Consider the following 27,878-nt stretch of genomic DNA (forward strand, 5'->3'; position numbering starts at 1 on the left):
AAGCTGGCTGAGGTGGTGGAAGCGAGTTTTTGACCAGCAACAGCAGCTCAACAGCAGATTACAGCAGCATTACAAAGTTCAAAGACAGTCGTCCTGTCGTTGTCTCCTGCGTCAAGACGCATCGTTTGCCTGGCTTCAAGGTACATAGTTTGGAATGCCCCACCAATAGTCACAGTTTTCCAAAAGAATGGCTAGAGAAATTTGATGTCCTTGTTTCCAATTTTCACATTTTTATAAAGCATTTGTAGTTAACCATAATCGAATATCTCACTCTACACCAGACAAAACTGAGTTTGACCTCTTGATCAGCAGTAACAGCTGGTGTTTCTACTCCAAAGAAAATACTAACATTAGTACGGATTTGAAACTCTGTTACTGTGATTATGCCAAATATTGTGAATGACAATGAAATCATGTCTTATATATGGTGAAGAAAATAAGTAAACACCCTGCTATTTTGCAAGTTTTCCCACTTAGAAATCATGGAGGGCTCTGAAATTTTCATCATAGGTGCATGTCCACTGTGAGAGAGATAATCTAAAAAGAAAAATCCAGAAATCACAATGTATGATTTTTTTAAATGATTTGTGTGATACAGCTTCAAATACGTATTTGAACACCTGAGAAAACGAATGCTAATATTTGGAACAGTAGTCTTTGTTTGCAATTACAGAGGTAACATGTTTCCTGTAGTTTTTCACCGCGTTTGCACACACGGCAGGAGAGATCTTGGCCCATCCATCAGTCAGGTTTCTGGTCTGTCGCTAAGAAACAAGGAGTTTGAGCTCCCTCCAAAGGTTTTCTATTGGGTTTAGGTCTGGAGACCTGCTAGGTAATGCAAGAACCTTGTTATGCTTCTTACGAAGCCACTCCTTGGTTTTCCTGGAGGTGTGCGTCGGGTCATTGTCATCTTGGAAGACCCAGGCACGACCCATGTTCAATGCTCTGACAGAAGGAAAGAGGTTGTTCCCAAAAAACTCACAATACAGGGCCCCAGTCATCCTCTCTTTAATACAGTACAGTACTCGTCCTGTCCCATGGGCAGAAAAACACCCCCAAAGGATGATGCTACCACCCCCATGCTTCACAGTAGGGATGGTGTTCTTGAGATAGTATTCATCATTCTTATTCCTCCAATCACAGTTAGTGGAATTATGACCAAAAAGTTCTATTTTACTCTCATCTGACCACAAAACTTGCTCCCATGAGTCTTCTGCATCATCCGAATGGTCATAGGCAAACTTAAGACGGGCCTTGACATGTGCTGGTTTAAGCAGGGGAACCTTCCTTGCCATGCATGATTTCAAGCCATGACGTCTTAGTATATTACCAACAGTAACCTTGGAAACGGTGGTCCCAGCTCTTTTCTGGTCATTGACCGACTCCTGTCATGTAGTTCTGGGCTGATTCCTCACCTATTTTAGGATCATTGAGACCCCACGAGGTGATATCTGACATGGGACTCCACTCTGATTGAGATTGACCGTCACATTTAGCTTCTTCCATTTTTCGTAGCCCTTTCCTGCCTTGTGGAGGTGAACCATTTGGTCTCTGGTGTCTTGACCATGTTACAAGTTTGAGTCTTACTGACAGGGGCGCCGTATAGGGGTGAAAAGTGATACTGATTCTAAGAGCCCATGCCCTTATAGGGGGCCACAAAGAAAATTAGAACATTAGGTAATCATTTGCAAATTTAAATATTAATTATGATCATTTTAATAGGAATAAAACGAAGGGTTTATTTTTCTTCTTTTGTTTTGGGCAAAGAGTAAACACCCACAGAGCATATGTATTTCCAGCCGATGCCCCCAAACCCCTGTATTTTCATTAATGGTTTGGTCCGCCCTTCTTTCGATCAGACCGGGAACAGCGGTGCGCATTTACACCAGTCAATGACTCTAAGTGCGCGCCACTGCAGAAATGTTTTCAAAACAAAATCGGTTTATCAAAAGAGGAAAGAAAAGGAAGCAAAACAACAGAGGGGTAGAAAAGGCTAACAGGATATGACAAAGTACTTTACAACGGAAGGTTGGTGTCTTGTGTCAGTGTAGTGCTGAAAATTAATCTGTTATCTTAGCTCCGAAGCGAGGTCCCAGCTCACTTTGTAAGAAATAAGGGATTTTCCCGGCCTCACTGAGCGACATTCACCTATTCAAAAACATGAATTCCAAATAATGACGGCATTTTTTGGTATCCTACAGATATTGAAACTTAGTTGGTGTGGAATTTTCTTTTTTAAAATTGCCTTGAATCCAGTTTGTCAAGAATTTATTGAATTTAGTTTGTCATCAATTGAATTTAGTTTGTTAACAAGGGACCTCGCTTCGGAGCTGTAGCCGTAGCCTATAGTGGAGATTGCGAGTTTCCAGATGAGGCTAAGCCTACTCCATAATGAAATACAGTAATTGTTTGCTAGCTAGTGTTTGCTCCACTTTTAGCTTACATTTAATCAGTACAGTAGGCAAACCATTAGCAATCTCTTCATACTAAAACAGTTGTATACTGTATACTGTAGTATAGTTAAGTTAAAACAAAACATTTATTCTAAGTCATTCATTATGGTATTTGCTTTGAGAATATTTCTAATAAAAATATATTTAGATTGTGAAAGATGGCCTTCAGTACATTTCTTATAGATGATATCAGTCTATTCATTATTGCTCTATATCAAGATGTCCCAATCGATCAGGATGCCGATCGATCCAATCCGATCACGTCATTTTCAAAGTATCGGAATCGGCAAAAAAATATCGGACATGCCTTTTTTAAAATATATAAATATATTTTATTTAAATCGTTTTCTAATTGTATTTAACGTTACAGACAAAATGTCTTACACTCATCCAGAGTAGTTTTGGCTTAAAGTAGGGCTATTAAAAGTATTGCGTTAACAGCGGTAATTAATGTTTTTTAATTAATCACGTTAATTAATTAACGCATGCGCTGCACGACCCACTCACGCATTATTGCGTTCAATCTATAAAGGCGCAGTTTCACCTATATATAGAGCTAAATGGCAGCGTATAATTTGTAGAATTTTGACAGCCTTTGGAGCTTTTTTTTGTTTGGCTAAAGCCTTACAATTTCTCTCTCAGCAATTAAAATTATCGTGAGAAGTAATGTGGGGAAGAAAGATAGTAGTTGATCATTTTCGTAACACTATGTTCTTTCCCAACGCAGAGAAGATATATGAATTGGTGCCCCTATGCACAGTCATGGTTGCACTTCCCATCATGCATTTGGGCAGAACAGTTAAATGGGTGCAGTATCATTTACTGAAAGCTCAACAAATACACTAGATGGCAATATTTAGTCACAATATACAAAGTCACATTTATCCTTTAAGAATTACAAGTCTTTCTATCCGTGGCTCCCTCTCAGAGAAAGAATGTTAATAATGTAAATGCCATCTTGAGGATTTATTGTCATAATAAACAAATACAGTACTTATGTACTATATGTTGAATGTATATATTCGTCCGAGTTTTATTCATTTTTTTCTTAATGCATTGCCAAAATGTATATGATGGGGAAAAATTATCGGGAATGATTGGAATTGAATCGGGAGCAAAAAAACATGATCGGAACAACCTTAGCTCTATACGCTGTATGTTTACAATAATATATTTTCATCTTAAATTAATGCAGAAAATGCACAAATTAGTGTGTAAAGATTCACCAGAATGCAGGGAATTACGTAGTTGATACTCTAAATGTGTGTGTGTGTCCCAGAACCGGTGGTTGGGCCCAAAGTGATATCTTTTCATGGGGCCCAAAATCCCTGGCAGCACCCGTGCTTACTGATTATATGGGGTGGACAGGTGTCTTTATGCTGCTATCGACCTCAAACAAGTGCATTTGATTCAAGATAATACATGGAGTGGAGGTGGACTTTCAGGGTCAGAATTTTAGCTGATAGACAGGTGTTCAAATACTTATTTGCAGCTGCATCACACAAATAAATTGTTAAAAATCATGCATTGTGATTTCTGGATTTTACTTTTTAAATTACCTCTCACACAGTGGACATGCACCTAAGATGAAAATTTCAGACTCCTCCATGAATTCTATGTGGGGGAACTTGCAAAATAGCAGGGTGTTCAAATACTTATTTTCTCCACTGTATTTATTACCTAATATTCATGAATATGTAGCAGCAACCCAGAAAAGTGACTGTGTATTTTTCAAGAATTTTAAAGGCAAAATTTCTTTCTAGTAACCTAAAACCCATGTACGTTTTCCGTCTTCTTGTTGAGATACCTGGTGAAGAAGGAGCAGGGCCTGCTGCTTGTGTTGCATCAACGCGTGAAGCTGGCCTGTAGACAGAGGTCGCGTCACCTGACGAGGAGCCATCATGGCGGGGAAAACCTTGAGGGGGACAACCATGGTACGAATGACAAAAGGTCAAAACACTGCAATCTTTCTCAGTCCAATTAGAAAAAGACGGATGGTGTCATCGCGCCTAATGAGGTGGGCGCTGAGCTGAGAAGTTAATTAAGCAGCACAATTACATGCTTGTTGCGAGCCTTAATAGAAGTGTACGCCTGTTAATGAAGGTGAGCACGCGTGGAATGACAACGGAAAACATGAACATGTCTGGGAACAATATTTGGCTTGGAGAATGGATTCTATTCTGATGGACGCGGACAAAAATATACATGATAGATTTTTTTTTTTTTTTTTTTAGTAATCTTCAGATAAATAATATGAAACGGTTTTTATGTACAATTACTTGTCAGTCAGTTGCAATTAAATATTTCAATAGGCATTTTGAGGTATATGATTTGAATTTAACATTACTGGTATTTGTTAATCCTTTTAACCTATCGGTATCATTTTCACTATCGATTTCTTATTATGATGTATAGCAAGCATGCATAATTATTTACTCAGTGGCTGCCATTTACAGAGATAGACGTCCAATCCATTGATGGACGTCTATTGCCGTCAATCGCACTAGAGTAAGATTGCTCAAGTATTGCTCAAGCATGCGTCTTTGTTATATAAAGACAAAATTACCTATTGTACGTGCAAGAATTATAAAAGTTTCAATAAAAATATATAATTGTCTTAATTTTACATGTCATTTAATCATAGAATGTCAGATGATATTTACTGTAGATTAATCTGAAAAAAAAAAATTATAACCCAATAATTGATATAATAATAAAATAAAGCTAAATAATAGTAAAATATTATGTAGCACTATACTGTATTGACTACTGAGCTATCTCATTTTATTTTTTAATGAATTGTGTTAACACTATTCCCGCCTTTTTTTTTTTTTTTTGTAATCTAAACACTTATAAGTGTTTATTGTGGTATTGTTGTAATGAGAAAACTAAAAACGTAACACAATTTGATTTTTCTTACATTCGCCACACTGCACGAAAATATATTTTTTTGGTCAGAATTATTTATCATTTTTTGACAATTTCTTTGCAAAATACTTAAAGAATTCTTGTAACAGTTCTACAAATTCTGTTGATTTTTTTGTTTCCTTTTTTCAGTTTCAGCTTCAACTAAAAATCTGCTATAACAAAGGTAAATTCTATATTCCGATAGCATAATTGCTTAAACAATTTTAACATACTTTCCCATTAACCATCTTGATTTTAACCTATAATTGATCAGTCTCTTCAGTTTTTTGAATTGTTTTCTTTTTTCTTGTCTGTTATTGACAGTACTTCTTTCATAACCACAATTTTAATTGAATAAAAACAACCCCTCGTTATCATCTTCTTTTATATCGTCATATCCAATAAACATACACTTTTTCTGTTAACATACTACAAAGCATACGAGCTCTCGAGAAATTGAATATTTTAGTCAGATGTACTTACAGTTAGGGAGTTGCAGCGAAGTGAAGCTTGCACTCGGTGTTGACAAAGTGAGGATGAAGATGCGATGAAGAAGCTACCTGGGTGGGAGGCGCCGCCGCGAATTAGACCAGGAGTGTGTGGGAAAAGCGGCAATGAGCAGTCGCTTTAGATCTTTTTTTGACTTGATGTTACACATCTCCCAAATAAATATATCACAGAGTCACATGAGACAAAATTGAGTATAAATACACAACAAACAAACAAGCAAGCGTCATTTATAGTTGTCTTTGGGATGGGACAAGTATAGTTTGCGTTTGTGTGTGGCCTCATTTGGAACATCTGTCACACGCTTTATCAAAGGCTGATTGAGTCGTTTGAATAGCAAACAGAAAATAAATTGTACTCTGGGGATGTACAGAGAAGCAAAGTACTGCACGCTTTTTTGTCTTTCTTGTGTTGTCCAGAGTTTACACCTTAATAAGGACAAGATTGAGCATGTGCTGGCGGACAAAGGTCCCTATACGCATGTGTTAGCATATCGGCTGTTAGCATGTAACCAATTACCATTTGAGATACAACCCCTAGCAAAAAGTATGGAATCAACGGTCTCGGACAAGCGGTCACTCAGACATTTAGAACAGTTGAACATATAGAACAAACTCAGATAAAAAGCTTGAAAAAATAATGAATCAGTTCAAAAGTGCAACTCTTTAGCATTCAGAAACACTAAAACAAATGAATAAAAAACATTGTGGTGGTCAGTAAATGTTACTTTTATAGAGCAAGTGCAGGGAAATATATATGAAATCACTCCATTCTGAGGGGAAAAAAATGGAATCATGAGAAACAAACAAAGAAATAATAATCAAAACGCATTTTTAGTCTTTAGTTAGGGTGACCCAACGTCCTCTTTTGCCCGGACAAGTCCTACTTTCACGTCGTGTCCTCGTCGTCTGGGCGGGTTTTATAAATTCATAAAAATGTCCGGTTTTTATGATTTTTCCCGGGACCAATTTGAAGAGAATCCCTCCGGCCGCTGGGTGGCAGCAGTTGACATGGCTCCTACTAGAAGGGAGGGAAGGAGTAGTTCTTCTTGTTTTTGTTGGCAGTTTACCCCTATCTTGAGGCATTACCGCCATCTACATGGTTGACGATTTGGCCCCAACGCCTGCCCAGTTGTTAAGTTTTTTACGATAAATACGTATATAATGGCAACTGTTGACTTCTGTCGGAGCTTTGACTGTAAAATCCCGTTTGGTGTCGCATCGTTGCGCTGCCTATTATTGTAAACTTTTATAGCAAAGTTAGATTTTTGCCTCAGCTAGCTATCAGTAAGCTAAACCACGCTAGGCATTATGGTATCGTAGTTTTTAATCTGCTACGTTTGGAAACATGCTGGTTGAATAGTTTGTCAGTTTATTTCGGTTATTGTTTGTGTGCAATCTAGAACATTGAATGAGAATATTAATTGAAGGGGAATAACAATTTGTCAAGGACAATTGTAGTGTTAGTAATTTATAAAAGTGTTTAGTTGGCACATAGCCTACTGTGTGCATGTGTATTGACTGGACTACATTTCCATGGGTCTGCATATATATATATATATATGTTAGGGCTGTGAAAATTATCGCGTTAACGGGCGGTAATTAATTTGCTCCATTCCGTCCAAGTGTGACAGAAAGCCAGACTGGAAATGCTCAAATAAACTATTGTCCTGTAAGTGCTGACAGAGTTGTTTAACTACCACTCTTTCAAGGACTTTGGAGAGAAAGGGTAGATTAGAGATAGGTCTATAATTGGTCAAGATGTCAGGATCAAGAGTAGGTTTTTTCAAGAGCAGTTTAATAACTGCATATTTAAAGGACTGAGGCACGTGGCCAGTAACTAATGAGGTATTTATTATATTTAGGATAATATCAATAGTTAGAGGCAAGGTCTCTTTAAAAAGTTTGGTTGGGGATTGGGTCTAGGATTTGACTTTATTTTTGCCAGAGATGCCAACAGTACCAGTTTCACCAATGAGATGTCGCAGCATGGTCACATGACTCCATTATACCAAGTATAATAATAACAGTTCATATAGATGATGTTGTGCTGAGAAAAAAAGTATACCATTGTCTAAAAAAAAAGACATCACACTACAAGCAGTTATTCACAAAGTTACTCTTCTCACCGGATACTTTTTACTTGTACTTGAGTACATTTTTTGGATGACTACTAGGGATCACGTGATTCGAAATCGGGCCGATTGCGCCATTTTTCAGAGGATTGGAATCGAGTGAGAAGGATCGGGTTTTTAATTAAAAATATTTGGGCTGTCAAATTTATCAGGTTAACCGGCGGTAATTATTTTTTTTAAATTTATCACGTTAAAATATTTGAAGCAATTAACACATGGACGTAATGAACCATTCATGCATTGCCTTAAACAGTTTTACAATGACGCCGTTTTAGCACATTGAGAGTGAAAAGACAGAGAAATGCGAGTGGACACAGGCGTTTATTGGACCGCGCCTTTAATTGGCTTAAGTTTTGGCAGCCACTACTAACAGTCATGGTTGCCAAACTTCCCATCATGCATTTGGGCAGACCAGAAGACAATCTTTTTCTTAAAGCGCCTAATTGAACACAACGCAGAACATGCTGTATACCATTTGCAGCCACCACTGACAGTCATGGGTGCCCACCTTCCCATCATGCATTTGGGCGGAACAGTTAAGTCATTATCAGTATCATTTAGTGAAAGCACAACAAAATAATATTCCTATCTCTCAAAAAAATTATGTTCACAAAAAGAAAAGCGCTCAATGCAAAGAGAACTGGCATTCCCAATCAAATAGCTATGCAAAATACACATAAATGTTAATAATGTTAATGCCATCTTGTGGATTTATTTTCATAATTTGCAATACAGTAGTTATGTACAGTATGTTGAATATTTATGTCCGTCTTGTGTCTTATCTTTCCATTCCAAAAATAATTCACAGAAAAATATGGCATATTTTAGAGATGGTTTGAATTGCGATTAATTACGATTAATTAATTTTCAAGCTGTGATGAACTCGATTAAAAATTTTAATCGTTTGACAGCCCTAAAAATATATATATTTATGTTTTTCCTGCTTCATGCTCGTACAGCGTCTCACACTCCCTCCTGCTGCTTTTCTTGGTCACCAGTGCAGCTGGCATTTGGTACTTAAAGTTACCGATGATTGTCAGGTTTGTTGCTTTGATCTGGTGAGACAAGGCTCGGTAAATCTACGATCAAAGGCACAAATGTGTTAATCATGGTTTAGTCAATCTTCATTGTCAAGAGGCTTTTATCATCAGTGTGCGCCAAAGCGTGAGTAAATTAAATCAAATTTAATTAATTCAATAAATAAATAAGCTTCGGCTTCTCTCATCTGCCCTTTTCTTTTCGGGTTGAATTAATTGTAAACACATATAAATGTTGTATGTAGTTAGATTTGTCATGCCTGAAGGGAAAATAAAGAATTTGAGTGGACTCACTCAATGAAGCATTTAATAAAGACAAGCATTTTCTACGTTATTCTTGTTTAATAAAGACAAGCATTTTTCTATGTTATTCTTGTTTAAAAAAATAATCCACATTATGGAACTGTGATTACTACTTACAGTGCCCTCCATAATTATTGGCACCCCTGGTTAAGATGTGTTTTTTAGCTTCTAATATATATATATATTTTCAAATAATATGGGACTTTAATAGAAAAAAAGAGAAAAATCCAACCTTCAATACAAGTGCATTTATTCAATGGGGGAAAAAATCCCACATAAAGAAATAATTATTTGACATCAAATAATGTGTGTCACAATTATTAGCACCCCTGGTGTTAATACTTTGTACAACCCCCTTTTGCCAACAAAACAAGGTCTGGGGACTGAGATGGCCATGGGAGGAGCTTGATTTTGTGTCTGGTGAACCATTTCTGTGTAGATTTGGCCATATCTTTAGGGTCATTGCTGAAAGACCCAGTGACAACCCATCTTCAGCTTTCGGGCAGAGGGCAACAGATTTTGATTTAAAATGTCCTGGTATTTCAAAGCATTCATGATGCCATGCACCCTAACAAGGTTCCCAGGGCCTTTGGAAGCGAAACAGCCCCACAGCATCACTGACTCACCCCCATACTTCACAGTGGGTATGAGGTGCTTTTCAGCATGCACATCTTTCGTGGCACGCCAGACCCACTTAGAGTGTTTGTTGCCAAAAAGCTCAATGTTGGTCACATCTGACCAAAGCACACAGTCCCGGGCTTCAACTGGGACCGTGTTCCAGTTGGTTGTTTCGCTTCCAAAGGCCCTGGGAACCTTGTTAGAGTGCATAGCATCATGAATTCTTTGAAATACCAGGACATTTTAAATCAAAATTTGTTGCCCTCTGCCCGAAAGCTGAAGATGGGTCGTCACTGGGTCTTTCAGAAAGACAATGACCCTAAACATATGGCCAAATCCACACAGAAATGGTTCACCAGCAGTGTTGTTAATCTTACTGAAAAAAAGTAATTAATTATAGTTACAAATTACTTCTCCCAAAAAGCAATTGCGTTAGTAACTCAATTACCTGAATGTAAGAGTAATTAGTTACTTGGCAAAGTAATTGGTGATAATTACTTTTTTTTTTTCCCCCTCAAAAAAACAAAACATAACAAAAAAAAAGAAAAAACATTGGCCACACTATGTTAAGTTTTTTGGTACAATTGACCCGAGCCCAATTCTTTACCCTAATTTACTCTTTACCCTGAATCAACTGTTAAAAGTTGTTAGAATTGCTCCCATTATTGCATTAGTTCCCTTCGCTCTACTTTCGACATATGAAAGTTTTAAAACTGTTTCATCATTTAAAGATAGATTCAAGTCAAGATTTTGCCGATTTAGAAGTATTTTATATAAAAAGTTACTTAGGTTCGCTAGGAAGGTTCTCTACAACAGAGCCGTCCTCAAAAGTCTATTGCTTCAAGATGGCGGCTGTCTACTAACGCATTTAGTGCCACGTCTGTCATTTGCATCTAGTTATATCTATATACAGTACATGTGATATCTACCATGTCTACCATATCTACCATAACATGCGGGCGTAGTTTGTAGGCTATCGGCTACAACATGTATTATTGGAGCTACCTAGCATCGCGTTTGCTCGGCGTCACAACTTTCTTGCCTCCTCCCAGCTCCTGCTCTGCTCTGTCGTCTCGGTGAGTCCGTCTCCCTCAGACTTTTCGACCAATATAGTAACGCATGCCTTTCCGTCCTCAGTAACGGTAACGGCGTTGCCAAGATGAGAAAAGTAATTAATTAGATTACCCACTACTGAAAAACATAACGCCGTTAGGAACGCCGTTATATTGTAACGCCGTTATTAACAACACTGTTCACCAGACACAAAATTAAGCTCCTCCCATGGCCATCTCAGTCCCCAGACCTTGTTTTGTTGGCAAAAGGGGGTTGTACAAAGTATCAACACCAGGGGTGCTAATAATTGTGACACACATTATTTGATGTCAAATAATTTTTTCTTTATGTGGGATATTTTTTTCCCCCCTGAATAAATGCACTTGTATTGAAGGTTGGATTTTTCTCTTTTTTTCCATTAAGGTCCCATATCATTTGAATAAAAAAAAAAATTATTGGAAGCTAAAAAACACATATTAACCAGGGGTGCCAATAATTATGGAGGGCACTGTACACCTCACAGTTCTAGTATCGTTGGTTCAGTTCTGGCTCTGGCCATCCGGTATGGAGTTTGCATGATCCTGCCACATCCCAAAAAAACGTGCATGGTATGCTGATTGAATACTCCAAATTGTCCGAAGGTGTGAGTGTGTATGAATGGTTGCGCGTCTAAATGTGGCCTGCGACTGGCTGGCCACCTGTTCAGGGTGTATCCCAGCTTCTGCCTGGAGTTAGCTGTGATAGGCTCCAGCACCTCCACCACTCACGTGAGGATAAGCGGTTCAGAAGATGAATTATATTAATTTTATGGAATATGGAGAGTGATTGAAAGTATGGCGTGAAAGATGATACTTGTGTGTGCGCCTACATTTTGTGCTGGTGCAACTTTTAGGGAAGTTCAGAATTTTTGACATCAGGCTTGATCTACGAGTTAACAAGTAATTAACTAATTAATTAGTCGGTAGAGTTGGTTTAAACAAATTCCGTGTAGTTTGTTAGTTAGTTGTTAGTTTCAGAGCTCCGGAGTGGCTAAGCTTGTGCCAGTCATTTGGGCTGACTTAGCATGCCAATAAAAAACAACATATGCGCACATGAAAATATCGCTAACCCATGCAATCAATAGTGTTGGCTGTGTTTTCAGGGTAAAGTTATTCAAACTTACCATTGCATGTCAATAATTGCAGTATGAATAGCAACATTTGTAATCCAGCAGCTCTGCAGAGGAGTAGAGCGGAGTGATATCACATCATTTTTTTTCACCGCTGATTTTTTCATGTCGTAGCCACCAGCATGTAAGCAGTTTATATTGTTCTTCGTTCTTTGTAGGGAATTTGTGGAAACTTTGCTTTGCCCATTTCTTCTGTCTGTTTCCACAGCCTCTAAATGCACATTTTGCCATGTTGCCGGCCGTCAGTTAACTCCACATTCGAGGAAGGTGGGAAGTCAGTTTTCAACCTCCGATCTGGAAAAATATAATTGCAACACCTCCACTATTTTATTTCTTACGAGAAGGCAGGTTTGCTGGAGGTTTTAATGTCTTTTGATGGGCAAAATAAAAAACAACCTGTCGGGATCAGCATTGTTTGCTGTTTACATTCGCTTGGAACGCAACTGGTACCATCCGAGCGGGATACCTTCCTCGAATGCACCGTGAGCACGAGTGGCCGAAGCACTCATCTCTATTGTGGTCGTATAACGAATCTAAAAAAATAGTCCTGCAGAATGAAATGAATTACGGCAGTTTAGCGTGACATTGTTTTGGCCGCATGGGTGTTTTGGAAATATGATCTGCATTTTTAATTTATTTGACTATGTTGGATTTGTTTGTAGATCCATTGTTCTTTATTGGCATGCTAAGCAGGCACCATTGACTCGAGTTAGTTTAACCAATCCGGAGCTCTGAAACTAACAAATAACTTACAAACTGCACGGAATTTGTTGAAATTACCAACCAATTAAACCCCTGCTAACTCGAAGATTAAGACTAATGTCAAACTTCTGAACTTCCACTTTAAGAAAGCAGTTTGCCGCACAAAAAGTAACTGTGGAGCCTTGGCAATATATATTGCAAAGTTAATTTTTCCAATATCGTTCATGCTTAATTTATATATATATATTTTATATATATATGTCGTCTTGAAAGGTAACAACATGCTGAATAAGTGTACAGTATGATGTTACTTGACTGGCACAGTCAGACTCTTCTCCCTGTATTTTTCAAACACCGTGCGAATAGTCTGGGACCCACCTCCTTAACGGCCTTTTGAGCCAGTACGAAATCATCCGTCCAATCAGATTTGTTTATTTGCGTGACGTGTTCTTAACGAGCAACGTCACTCTTCCGTGTCTGAAGTCGTCTCCACAACAAAACAGATAGCGAACAGGAGAGCCGAGAATCTGTTCCAATTCACGGTAAAATCAGTTTTAAATTACCAAAAACACATAGACACAAGTCATTGACAATAGTCTGTCTCGTATTAGCCATGTTGGATAAACTTCTGCGTTCTCCGCTCGCGCCGTGCGAGAGTTGTCGCTTTACCAACGACACGTCTGCCCGTCCACTCCGCTGTCTGTTTGCTGTGGCTTGCTCCGCCCTGGAAATTTGAGCCGCTCATTGGTCGCCAGACTCTATAGCTGGAACAGCTACAGCGTACCAGGCTATGATGTTACATGATGCATGAAAAACGAAATGCGAATATACCGTCCTCACTAGGACGCTACGGCTCGGTCCTGGCTATACAGCGAGCTGAACTCCCGAAAGACGATGCTGAACGTCCGTGTAATTTGGTGAATCAATTTCGTCCTCGATACCAAACAGGTTTGCATCAACGTAAATAAATGATAATTAGGTGCTATTACAGCAATGACACAAACGATTAGCATGTGTTCGCTACCATTAGCACACCGTTCAAACAACAACACAACTGGCTCTAAGTGTCCGATCGCGGGTGGAAAACACAACAACAACAACAGAAAAGATGATACACACAGGTGTTGCCTCCGTAGAGATATTTTACAAGCATAAACACAATGAACTTAGGTTCGCAGCCGTGTTTCTCTCTCGCCCACTCGCTCAGAGACGCTGCATAGCTGTCCGTCTTCTTCTGGCGTGTGAGCACTCTTCTTCGCGTAAACAAGTGCGAGGGCGCCCCCAAGTGGGCACGTGGGAAAGTGCCACAAACTAAAAGCATGCATTTCAATATAAAAAAGTCAATAATACAATTGAACACACGTTGCCAAAGGCAGAATGCAAACATGGCCATAGCTATTAAGAGTTATTCAGATAACTATAGTATAAAGAACATGCTAACAAGTTTATCAAACCATCAGTGTCACTCCAAAACACCAAAATAACATGTGAAATGATATCATAATGTCCTAATAATTTCACACAAAAGTTGCTCCTGAGTATAAGTCGCACCCCCAGCCAAACTATGAAAAAAACGGCGACTTATAGTCCGAAAAATACGGTAATATTCTTTTATTATGAAGTAACGCTACTCTTACTTGAGTCAAATTTTTGGTTACTCTACCCACCTCTGGTCACTAGAACAGCGGTTAAGATATGGAGGAGCAACTTGAGCTATGTAACGTGATTAGTCGTAGGGAAGAAGGAACATGCTTTCAAGTAAGCAGTTCAAAGGAGCATGCTTCCAATTTTACTGGTCAGATGAAGCTAGCTGAAGTGCAAGCGAGACAGTTTTTTGACCAACAACAGCAGCAGATTACAACAACATTACAAAGTTCAAAGACAAAGTAGTGGGGTCGTTGTCTCTTGCGTCAAGACTCATCGCTTCCCTGGCTTCAAGGTGCGTGTTCAGAATATCGCACCAATAAGATAGTTGGAGCACTTAACATTGCTGTTGTCATCAGGCTTGCGCAGTTTTCGGCCTAATTGTCGGCACTCCAAATTCTGTTAAAAGCCATCACAAAAAACAAAGACCTAAAATCAAAACCTAAGATCAAAACTTAAGCACTGTATAGCATCTGGTTCATTTGGAAGAACCGTTCCTGAATGCTAACCCTTAATCATTTCACAGTTCATCTGGTACTCGCATTGACAGTGTTGTTAATCTTACTTTAAAGAAGAATTTGCAATCGTAATTAATTAACTTCTCCCAAAAAGTAATTACGTTAGTAACTCAGTTACCTGAATGTAAGAATAATCGTAACGCATAGTAACGCACGCCTTTCCCACCTCAGTAACGGTAACGGCGTTGCCAAGATGAGAAAAGTAATTACCGTAATTTTTGGACTATAAGCCGCTACTTTTTTCCTTCATTTTGAATCCTGCGGCTTATAGTCAAGTGTGGCTTATTTGTTGATTTTTTTTGGGGGGGGGGGATTAATAGGTAACACTTTATTGGACAGCGGCGTCATAAGACTGTCATAAGACCGTCATAATTATGACATGACACTATCATGGGCGTTACTGAATGCTTATGTCATTAAGTGTCATCTGGCAAATTATGTCACTAACTCCATTTATGTCCAGCTAGGATCTTTTACATCCATTCAAAAGTGAGATAATTTGCCACATAACACTAAATGGCATCTGTTATAATCATTCATAAATGCTCATGACAATGTTATGTCATAATTATGATTGTATAATGACAGTCATAAGGCGCCACTGTCAAACAAGTGTGACCAAATACCATAACTAGCAATTAATGAAACAACTGGAACAGTAACTGAAGAAATAATTAGCACAGAGCATGAATTTTGATCGCTATTTACATCTGTAGTGCTGCAATGCATGCTAGGAGGCATGTTGGACGACAACAGCGTTGACAGCAGGTAGCAGCAGAGGTTGACTGTCTCCCCCAAGGGAGCAGTGATGGCCAAATGAACCTTCTTGAAGAAATGAATTCATGCTGGTTCATTTGGTCTTAGGACAGTCGTATGATGCTGCTGTCAAATAAAGTGTTACCGGTTAATATCTTTTGGTGTAAATATCCCATTACGCAGTGAGGACAGCTGTGGCTAATAGTCCAGTGCGGCTTATCTATGAGCAAATGCTGTTCTCTTGCCAAATTTGGTGGGTAGCGGCTTATAGTCTGGTGCGTCTTATAGTGCGCAAATTGAGGTAATTAGATTACTCACTCCTGAAGAAAATAACGCCTTTAGTAACGCCGTTAGAATATAACGGCGTTATTAACAACACTGCTCATTGATGAGTGAGCAGCCAGGCGTGGCATCGTGCATCATGAATTCATGCTGCAGTCCAATTCATTGTACTGCTACTTCTGGTGTACCTGCTTTGGCCACCTGGGGGCAGAGCTGTACCATACTCATACATACGCAAATGGAGAATAGACTTATTTGTCTGGTACTAAATAAATGATTGAAGTTTTAGTCTTTTTTTGTTAAGGATAAAGCATGTATGCCTGTAAGTATCTTATCTCTCATTCTAGCATTTCTGTTTAACTGTCCTTTGCTCGAAGGGTCGGAAAACTGCCCCTAAGTTATAATCGTTAGCATGTCAATAGTCATTTTCCAGTTTTATGTTAGCATTAACATTAAGCTAGCCAGTGGCAATGCTTCAGGTAATATTGTTCGGTTATTTTAAATACACATGTACTTCGTGTTTACTTTGACAATAAACTTAAACTGGGAATGGCGTTTTTTAAGAAATGTTCTGCAAAAAACTTAATCATGAAGTGAGTTGAATAGAGTTTACTGCTAGCATGTAACACTCGTATCTCAAATTTTGCTCAGAATTCGAAGCAATAACTCAGCTGAACGAGGGCTAAGGGCTAGCATTAGGAAAAACTCTAATGTCGGGTCACTTGTGTGTCAAAGCACCAATGTATTCATTTCAGTTTCTGGTTTGTTCGCACAGTTATCATCTTTCATACATCCCACTAACATATACATGCATAATTTCTTTAATCCCTACAGTAAAGCCACCTCATCGTGTTCCTCCATGAGGTCATAAGGGCCTTCGCTTGGGTTAAAAAAGTTCTTTATTAGCTCAGTGAGATAAAGGGCTAACCTTTGTGGTGGTGGTACGATACGGACGTGCCGTTTGTCACAGCTGCGAGGGGAAGAAGTGAGACAGGAAATAGAATAAACATGTGATAGAAGTATCTGGAGACAGATAAGGAAGTCATGGCGATAGGTGCAAGTTGTAGTTATCAGCATGACAAGATTTTCACGTGGCGGTGAGAGCTTCTGACTCAAAAAGCCGACGGGATATTTTCTGCTCCCGAGCTTTGACCACAGTACATACTTGCAGTCCCTTACCGCCTATTTTTAGTGTTGGCCCTCGCAACAATGTCAGGCGTAACTCGATGCCATCTGTTAAGTCAGAGCTGGTTGAATGTCACTTGACAGAGGCAGAGGCGTCGCCATCACCTTCCCGTCCACTCGCTCCAGTCCAGCGCTCCCATGGAGTCTGAGGGACAAACCAGACTTCCCATGGCCTGCCGCCTCCACGTTCCAGGCCCGGATGTGGATGAGGACGAGGGCGAGGTGGTGATCAGCATCAGGCCCAAGTGTTCTCCTCTACCCAGGAGAAGGAACTCTTTCTCGGACGAAGAAGAATCGGGGCCCGAGTTTACACCTTCTGGCTCCAGAAGGGTGTCCTTTGCTGACGCCAAAGGTCTGAGTTTGGTGCACGTGAAGGAGTTTGATTTGTGGGATGTGCCAAAGCCGCCAGGAATGGAATCGTTGGAGGGCGACAGAATATCAACAGAGGAATATTCCCTGGCTCCACTGACCTTTCAGTTGCCATTGTCTCCTGAGGATCTGTTGGTTCGAGTCCAAGAGCAGAAAATAGAGCTGGAGTCGCTTGAGTTGATCCCGGGAACGACTACGCTGAAAGGGCTGATTTGTGTCCTCAACATGTCCTTCCATAAGGCCGTCTACGTGCGGACCACTTTGGACTCCTGGGCCAGCCACTTTGACCTCCTGACCGAGTACATCTCCACTTCCGACGATGCTTACACGGACCGCTTCTCCTTTAAGCTCACCTTAGTGCCGCCTTTCCAGGAGCAGGGATCTCAAGTTGACTTTTGCCTGCGGTATGAGACGCCCATGGGAACATTCTGGGCCAACAACAACAACAGGAACTATGTGTTGCTCTGCCAACAAAGAGCGAAAGAAGAGGAGGCCAATCACGAGAAGCAAAATGTGCAGAAGAAAAGCTGCTTGAAGAGCGTGAGGTGGGACTGCATGATGTTTCTTAACCTTTATTAAGCCAAATCACATGTTTGTAGCAAATGTATCATTTTTTTTTACTCACTAGAGCTTTGACAAACCCAACCACCAACAGACGTGCTTCCTAGACTTACATTACTATTTTGCCAATGTTTGTTGACAGATTAGCAAGTGCACAATATCTTTGCAAGCCAGTAAAAGAAATATATATATTCAGTATATATTTGAATTTTATATTTCACAGTCAAATCTTTGTGGAAGACACTTTGGAAACATCACCCCAAGGAAACATGTCAGAAGGTACAAACAAATATTCCTCCATGGTTGAATCAGTGCAATGATTAAATAAATATATTTTTTATTCTCTTCAGATGTGCCAACAACAGAGGATGAAGTCAAACAAGCCTTGCAACCTGATCAGTCAAAAGAAGACTGTAAGAATTTACAGGTAGCCTGATGGTGACAACTTTACAATTTTGCACAATTTATACATTTTAACCACTTATTTGCAACATTTATTTTGTTTTGTCCATTCACTAATAACTTCTAGGTTGCTGCACGATGTCAGACACAAAGCCTGAGCATTTTCAACAAATATTGTCTGGCAAAACTGATAAAAGGACATAAAATATTACAAAAACAAATAAATGTAGGGGACCATTTATATTCTTATGGTGACGTTTTGAGCCATGAACCGTTATTTCCACCATCTCAACGATGTTAGTTTTTTATTTAAGCATCATGCTATGTATAAATACGTTGCATTGTTGTTTCCGTCAACAAAGACGATAACGAAAATAATTCGTCGACGAACGATTCTTTCATGACGATGACTAAAAACATGTCTTGGGAGATTAAAACATAACGAGACAAATGCCAATTTTCATCTGAAGAGATGACAACAAGATGAAAATGTGCCATAGTTAATGTGTGACATTTTTTAATTGTATGTGTCGGCATCCCGATCGATCGGTCCGATCACGTCATTTTCGAAGTATTGGAATCTGCAAAAAAATATCGGCCATGCCTTTTTTTAATATATATATATATGTATATTTTTTAATTGTTTTCTAATTGTATTTAACGTTACAGACATATGTTACACTCATCCAGAGTCTTTAGTTTAGGCTTAAAGGAGGGTTATCAAATTTATCCCGATAACGGCGGTAATTAATTTTTTAAAAAATGTATCACGTTAAAATGTTTAACGCAATTAATGCATGCGCTGCACGACCCACTCACGCATCGTCGCGCTCAATCTGTAATGGCGCCGTTATACCAATATAGAGAGATAAAAGGCAGCGTAAAATGAGTAGAGTGAATTTTGGCAGCCTTTGGAGCCTTTTTTTAATTGGCTAAAGCCTTACAATCCCTCTCCCTACGATTAGAAATATCATGGGAAGCAATGTGGGGAAACAAGGTAGCAATTGATCTTTTTCATAACCCCTTATGTTATTTCCCAACGCAGAGAAGATATATCAATTGATAGCACTACGCACAGTCATGGTTCCACTTCCCATCATGCAGTTGGGCATGGCTATAGTATCATTTACTGAAAGCCCAACAAATACACTAGATGGCAATATTTAGTCACAATATACAAAGTCACAAGTCTTTCTATCCGTGGATCCCTCTCACAGAAAGAATGTTAATAATGTAAATGCCATCTTGAAGATTTATTGTCATAATAAACAAATACAGTACTTATGCACTGTATGTTGAATGTATATATTCGTCCGAGTTTTATTCATTTTTTTCTTTATGCATTGCCAAAATGTATATGATCGGGAAAAATTATCGGGAATGATTGGATTTGAATCGGGAGCAAAAAAAAGCAATCGGACCGGGAAATATCGGGATCAGCAGATACTCAAACTAAAACGATTGGGATTGGATCGGGAGCAAAAAAACATCATCGGAACAACCCTAGTATGTGTAGTTAGTCAGTGGGTTCTGTCACTCATGTGACATGTCCTGCGCCCCTACCTTGACAGTCACCGGTTACTGGTGGTTAACTCATTCTCCACCAAACATGTATAAATAACGATGTTCTTACAGACAGGCAACGCTCCAGGCTTGCTTGTTTTGGAACACGTGGTAAGATTTGTTTTCTTATCTTGGCAAGAGAGAATATGCAATGTTAATTTTGTCTTTAAAAGTCTGTGCTGAGTGATCATCACCAGCGTTGTCACAGATTACCTGAAAAAGTAATTGATGATCACCAGCATTGTCACAGATTACTTGAAAAAGTAATTACTGATTACGCCTCATAAAAGTAATCTAGTTACTTTACTGATATTATTAAAGTAACTAAATTACTTTAAAAGTAATTAGCTGTTACTTTTTGCAAATTTTCCTAGATTTGCTGCCTCAACATAAGAATGACAACAGAAAAATGTCATCGCATGTAATTGACGTTCCGATAATTGAATTAATAGGGGAAGATCAGAATGTTTCACATAAGGCTTAATCTTTGAGCTAGCGGAGGGTTAATTAGTCCATGGAGTTCATTTTAACCAGTATTGACTCGCGCTAGCTTAGCCACACCGGAGCCCTGAAACTAACAAACAACTGACAAACTGCATGGAATTTGCTGAAATCAACTCCACCGACTAATTAAACCCCCGCTAACTCAAAGATAAGCCCAATGTCAAAAATTCTGAATCACGGTTTACGGTTAACAGCATATCAGTGCCAATGCAAAACAATACAAATTGACTGCACAATAACCAACAACACACAAATGAATTGCACAGTACAATAATCACAAAGGTGTTATGCGCATGCACAACCCGGAAGTAGGCCGTACACACAGGGTCAATTCGGCCACAAAACGTGGCAGCAACTAAGCACTTTACACTCAATCGGACTATGAACACATCCCAAAGATGCTAAACGAACAGGTCACCTCACGGCATAAATGTGGAACACGAATATGATGTAAACAATGCTCACAGATTTTGCGAGGACGAGTGGGAGCGACGACTACCTGCCATTGCAACGGCAAAGCTACGAAACGGCCACGTATATAGCAGCTCCAACCTATCGCTGGAACCCTCCAGAATGAAGGAAAAATACATTCATTCATGGACGCATACAGATCAAAATTTCCTCGCACAACTCTATACTCGGCTCAAATGTCCACCTGTGCTGGCACACGCCTTTCTCAGTCCCAAAACACTTAGCGCTTGTGACTCGAGACCAAAACAGGAATTAACTATGAGTGGTTACCATGGAAACAAACGCGTAGTGGGAATCCTTCTAACATTTTTTATTCAAAATGGTCTACGTACATGACTACAATATTCTTCATTCTACATACATTTTGAGGCAATAAGAAAATAGTAATGCACGAAGGAAACTAAATTTAATCAGATTACTGGTTTGGAAAAATGAATGCATTAGATTGCTCGTTACTGAAAGAAAGTAATCAGATTACAGTAACGCATGACTTAGTAACGTGTTAGTGACACCACTGATCATCACACAATAAATGTAAGTCGTCGCGTTAGCATAGCATTCACGTTGGCATTTACATTACCTTTAGCATAGCGAGCGTCCTCCTAAAATGTTGCGTTGTTTTCGTTTTGTTGCCGTCAGCTACAGCTTACAGTAGTAGTGCTGTTTGTTTCGGGTTGTAACTAAAACCCTTGGAAAACCCGAACGAAGGTTGCGTTCCCCTTGTAGACACTATAATATGTGCTCATTACAAAATTGACTTAAACTAGATAAAAACCTTTTGAATATTCATCGACAAAAACTAGACAAAGACTCAAATATTTTGAAATGACTAAAACGAGACTGATGAGAATTTGGTCCAAAAGACTTAAGACGAAAATTAAAATGACTGCCAAAAAAGACACTAATACGTTGTGATTGATAACTCTCCCTCTTGTTGACGGACAGGTTGAGAACAGGCAGAACTGCAACCGACGAACTCAGCGAAAGGCGGCCCGAATGGCTCGGGTGAGGGACTACTTTTCTCAAAGAGGCGGCTTAGGGGACGAAAGCGACGCATCACGTCTAGAGGAAATCCCGGGGGGTGATCAGGCAGCTGTGCAGTCTTTGTCCGAACAGAAACCAAAGCTTGGAGACTTTGGTGTTATTACGGAAAAAACATTAAGTGAAATGCCAAGTCGACAAGATGAGACACGGGCACATAATGAACCACAGACACCTGAGGAAATAAGTTTGCCGTCATTAATGCAGGGAGACACAAGTGCACACATGTCAAATGATAGGCCTCCTCCCACTGAACGTTTCAACACGTTTATCTCTAAGGGTGAAGAGAAGACTGAGAGCTGTCGAAATCAAAGCAACGGCATCACCTTTGAACCTATGGTGGCTTCCCTATATCATCACTTGCTTGGCAGGACTGAAGATGATTGGACATGTCCGGAGCAGGCTGAGGAACAAGACAACTCAATTGGACATAGAGTTCAAGAAAATTTCATCGGGAACAAAGAAGATGTCACACCTCTGTCAACTTTTCATAATCTGGACAGCAACGACGTCAAGCAGCAGGCCAATTTTGATCGTGTCGCCGGGTCCAAGACAGAAGATTCTGTGACGAAATCAGTAGAAAATACACAGAACCATGAAGAAATGTTGGAAAATTCAACTAAAGACAACTCTCCGATTGGCACTGAAATGAGCTTGAACGTGTTGAAGAGTGACACGGCTTTAACTTCATGGAGCTCAAAAACAGTTCAGGTACAAACATTTCTACCGCTGTACAAAATTTCAGGTGAAAAAAAAAATTGATTTCCCACTTTTGTTTCCTATTCAGAGTCAATCAGAGCCGATCAGCGAAGATCACCATGCCAATGCCAGTCAATGGGAGACTGCAGACTGGTCAGATACAGAAGATAAACAGATCGGTACACAGGGCCATCAACAACAAGAAAATGAGATCAACAACTTGACCGAAGAGTGCTGTGACTCCAATTTTAATATTTCCCTTCCTGTAGACAACATTTGGAGTTTTGAAGCTCAGACAAATTTAAACATGAAGGAGATGAACGCAGACTTGGACTCACCATCAGAAGACTCACTTTGTCTGAGCTTCGAGCCAGTAACTATTCAAGTGCCAACATGTCCACCAATACATCTATCTGCAGGTGGAATCCAAAATAATGTCACACTTTTGTCGACTTTCCAGAATTTGTCTAGTGAGGAAGTCAAGCATCTGACCAATTTGGAATTTGCAGAATTGTCTGATTCGGATTATTCATTGGTAGGATCCAAAAGTATTTCCCCTGCAGAAGCTTTGAACAGTCCCAAAGATAGCAATTACTCAGCAAATGATGGACATGAAAGAAATGAGTTAGTCAGAAAACCTCATGACTTTGTCGAAACCCAAGAAGAAACTTGCATTAGAGATGACAAAATGCACCATGTTCATGAGGATGAAGATGAGCTGAAGACAAAAGTGTTGACATGCGACAATCACTCACAAGTTGTGTCGTTTTTTGTAGCCGAAGCCAACACTTTGCAAGAAGTCCTTCAGGAGCCTATAAGCTCTGCAGAGATAGACAAGGTACAAAACTGGGAGGCCATGTTGGAGGAAGAGAACGTATTAGAAGAAGAACCAGAGGACATTCAGAACTGTCCAGGAATAGAAGAGCTTGATAACCTGAAAGAGGAAATAGTGGGGATGAAAACTCCTACGGTAGAAGAACCACCCCTAAACAAGACTGTTAGTGGAGTTGAAGAACATTTTGAGGAGATGCGAGAAGGCAAAAGGAAGGTTGAAGTTACGGAGGAGGAGGGCACCAATGAAAATGCAGTATGCAAAGGGTTAGGAGAAGATGAGCGAGATGTAGATAAACGGAATAATGACAAATATGTGCCAGTTGATGGAGCAGAAGACAAAGATGACAGTGTAGATCAATGGAAAAATGACAAATACCTCCCAGTTGATGGAGCAGAAGACAAAGACGACATCAAGAGGTGGCAATTCCACCAAAATGAGCCCAAAGATGAACCCTTCACTCATCTGCGCGAGGCTACTGAACCCAGACAAGATCCATCTGCACAGTTTCCAGATGAATCTGCGCTCCATGAAGAAGACGAGTATAACAACAGGCTGTCCACAGAACCAGAGAGTGACGCCTCGGCAGACTCCGACTCCGATGACGAAGTAGAGCTCCACATGCACTGCCTGCGCGTGGTCCAAACCAAGGACAAGAGTGCCGAACTGGCTTTCAGCTTGACTAAGAGGCCTTCACTAAGCAGGAGCAAACCGCTCTCCTCACCCATGCCATCCATAAGTGAGGCTCTCGACGAAGAACGTGGCGGCTGCCTTCAGGAAGGTGACACGCAAGTGGAAGAAGCAAGTCAGCCGACGCCAAGCGAACCTGAAATCATCGACAGAAACGTGGCGAGGTGGCGTGGTACTTGTACCCGCAGCTGTGTTTCCAAAACCTTGTTTTATGCCACTTTGTTGGCGGTGTTTGTAGTCACGGCTTATTATTACGACTTTCTTGCCTGTTTTGGCCTCTACTTGATTTCTGTGGTGTGGCTTTTGTGTCAAGGAGAGAAACAACCAATTAAAGACAACTCAATTGGCTAAATTCCAGTTTCAAAATGTATGAAAATTCCCAACATTTTTGACAAACAACACTCGTTTTCCTGCTACATTGGACTTTTTTTTTAGTATGAGCGCTCTCTATCTTCCATCTGAACGTCTTGTCCTCACGACTGAACAAGAATCCTATTGACTCACAAAAAATATCCCATCCAAATATCTCCACATAACACATTACAACCCATCTGCTTTTACCGTAATTTTCGGCACACTTACACACACACACACTATAAGGCACACTTGACTATAAGCCGCCACCCACCAAATTTGACATGGAAACTGCATTTGTTCATAGATAAGCCGCACTGGATTATAAGCCGCAGTTGTCCTCAATGTATTATATGCTATTTATTTACACTAGAGCTGCAGCTATCGATTATTTTAGTAGTCGATTAATCAATTAACTAGTTTGTCGAATAATCAAGTAATCGGATAAGGAACATGAAAAATGAAAATACCTGAGCTGAGCCTCAAACAGTATGAAAAAAATAATTAAATAAGGATCTATGTTCAACAAAAGAACAATTGGCTAACTTACATAGAAAAAGGCCACTAGCTTAAATGCTATAAAATGCTAATTTTTAATTTTTTTATGCTCTTAACAAATGGTTCTGACACATATTTCCACAAAAAAAAAGCCAAATGAATAATATATAATATACCCATAAACTAAATTACGAATGCATTAAAAAAAAAACTAGGGCTGTCAAACGATTAAAATTTTTAATCAAGTTAATTACAGACTAATTAATCGTAATGAATCGTAATTAATGGCAATTCAAACCATCTATAAAATATGCCATATTTTTCTGTAAATTAGTGTTGGAATGGAAAGATAAGACACAAGATGGATATATACATTCAACATACGGAACATAAGAACCGTGTTTATTATAACAATAAATCAACAAGATGGCATTAAGATTGTTAACATTCTGTTAAAGTGATCCATGGATAGAAAGACTTGTAGTTCTTAAAAGATAAATTTTAGTACAAGTTATAGAAATTTTATATTAAAACCCCTCTTAATGTTTTCATTTTAATAAAATTTGTTAAATTTTCAGTCAAAAAATAAACTAGTAGCCCGCCATTGTTGATGTCAATAATTACACAATGCTCATGGGTGCTTAAGCCCATAAAATCAGTCACACCCAAGCGCCAGCAGAGGGCGACAAAACTCCAAAAAACACAAGTAACAAGTAACATTGCACTGTGCTGTCATTTTAATCTGTTTGAGCGGGGCATGTGCGTTAATTGCGTCAAATATTTTAACGTGATTAATTTAAAAAATTAATTACCGCGTGTTAATGCGATAATTTTGACAGTCCTATTAAAAAAAAACATTAGCTCAAACAAAAACTTAGCTTATGTTGATTTTAACATGGAGCAGCTGGATTCAGCCATGTGAAATGAGGCAGACTAGAGGGCAGTGTATTCACTCAAATCAATAAAACTGAATGCAAACACTTTCAAAATAAACCACTACAACACCACAATAATTAAACGAATACTCGAAGCAGCAAAATTTAATTTGAATCTTTTTTCCTAATCGAATACTCGAAATAATCGATTAATCGGTGCAGCACTAATTTACACCAAAAAATATTAACCAGTAACATTTCATTTGACAGCGACATCATAAAACTTTCATTAGACCAAATGAACCACCATGGAGCTTTGAACCAATTGGCTGCAATACTTCATTGCTTCAAGAAAATTCATTTGGCCATTACTGACAGTCAACCACTGCTGCCACCACAGTCAACCACTGCTGTTACCTGCTATCAACATTGTTGTCGTCCAACATGCCTGCTAGCATACATTGCAGCGCTACAGATGTAAATAACAATCAAAATTCATGTTCTGTGGTAAATATTTCTTCAGTTACTGTTCCAGTTGTTACATTTATTGCTAGTTATGGTATTTGGTTACACTTTATTGGACAGTGTCGCCATAAGACTGTCATAAGACAATAATAATTATGACACGGCAATGTCATGAGCATTAATGAGTGGTTATAACAGATGTCATTAAGTGTAATTGGATGTAAAATTTATTGACATTTGCCGGATTACACTTAATGACATCTGTTATAACCACTCATTATGTAATTGGATGTAAAATTTATTGACATTTGCCGGATTACACTTAATGACATCTGTTATAAGCATTCATTAATGCTCATGACTTTGTCGTGTCATAATTATGATTGTCTTATGACAGATTTACATTCATTTAGTGTCATCCAGCGAATTATCTCACATTTGAATGTTTGTTAAAGTTAGTGACATATTTTGACGGATGACACTTAATGACATCTGTCATAAGCATTCAGTAATGCCCATTACAGTGTCATATTATAATTATGATGGTCTTAATGACGCCGTTGTCAAATATAGTGTTACCTAATAATACAAATAAATCAACAAATAAACCACAGTGGACTATAAGCCGCAGGATTCCAAATGAGGGGAAAAAAGTAGCGGCTTTAAGTCCGGAATTTACGGTACTCAAAAAAAACACAAGTCCTGTATGCAGCAAAGTCAATTTACAAATGTACGAATGAACAGCTAAATGACACCTATCTGTGGAAATATGATAGCTTCATCTGCCTTCTGTACATTGTCGCAGCTTGTATAAAATGTAAATGAAAAATCTAAATTGCACTGTGTGACATTTTTAGGTTAAGACATTTGATTTATTGACAGACATACAAAATTGAAACATGTTTCAGGGTAGAATATATTATGTACCACCTCTATTAATAGATGTTTCTGGAGGTACATACTGTACAGTAAGCAGTCTATATTGAAACATGTATGTTGCTAAAAATACAGTATCACAAAAGTGAGTACACCCCTTGCATTTCTGCAGATATTTTTGGGACAACACTGACAAAATGACACTTTGACAAAATGAAAAGTAGTCTGTGTGCAGCTTATATAATAGTTAATTTATTTTGCCCTCAAAATAACTCAAAATATAGCCATTAATATCTAAACCCCTGGCAACAAAAGTACACCCAATAGAAACTACGTACATTCCTGAATGTCCAAATTGAGAACTACTAGTCATTTTCCCTCCAAAATGTCATGTGACTCGTTACAGGAGTG

The 27,878-nt window shown here is 39.0% G+C and overlaps 1 protein-coding gene across 5 annotated transcripts; it reads left to right on the plus strand.

Annotated features, from left to right (window-relative positions):
• Positions 1–27,644, plus strand: ppp1r3ab (protein phosphatase 1, regulatory subunit 3Ab). Of its 5 annotated transcripts, XM_057837796.1 has the most exons (7): positions 1–140; positions 4,257–4,387; positions 17,352–18,181; positions 18,421–18,476; positions 18,548–18,624; positions 22,083–22,889; positions 22,966–27,644. In XM_057837796.1, exons 2-7 carry the CDS (start codon positions 4,355–4,357, stop codon positions 24,748–24,750), a joined length of 3,588 nt encoding a protein of 1,195 aa, XP_057693779.1. In that variant the 5' UTR covers positions 1–140; positions 4,257–4,354; the 3' UTR covers positions 24,751–27,644. The 5 variants fall into 5 exon arrangements, with proteins under 5 accessions (XP_057693779.1, XP_057693780.1, XP_057693783.1 ...); XM_057837797.1 differs by lacking the exon at positions 1–140 and having other exon boundaries at positions 4,242–4,387; XM_057837800.1 differs by lacking the exons at positions 1–140; positions 4,257–4,387 and adding an exon at positions 14,514–14,821 and having other exon boundaries at positions 22,966–27,643.
• The last annotated feature ends 234 nt before the right edge of the window (positions 27,645–27,878 follow it).

This window comes from Corythoichthys intestinalis, chromosome 5, assembly GCF_030265065.1.
Source record: "Corythoichthys intestinalis isolate RoL2023-P3 chromosome 5, ASM3026506v1, whole genome shotgun sequence".
NCBI lineage: Eukaryota > Metazoa > Chordata > Actinopteri > Syngnathiformes > Syngnathidae > Corythoichthys > Corythoichthys intestinalis.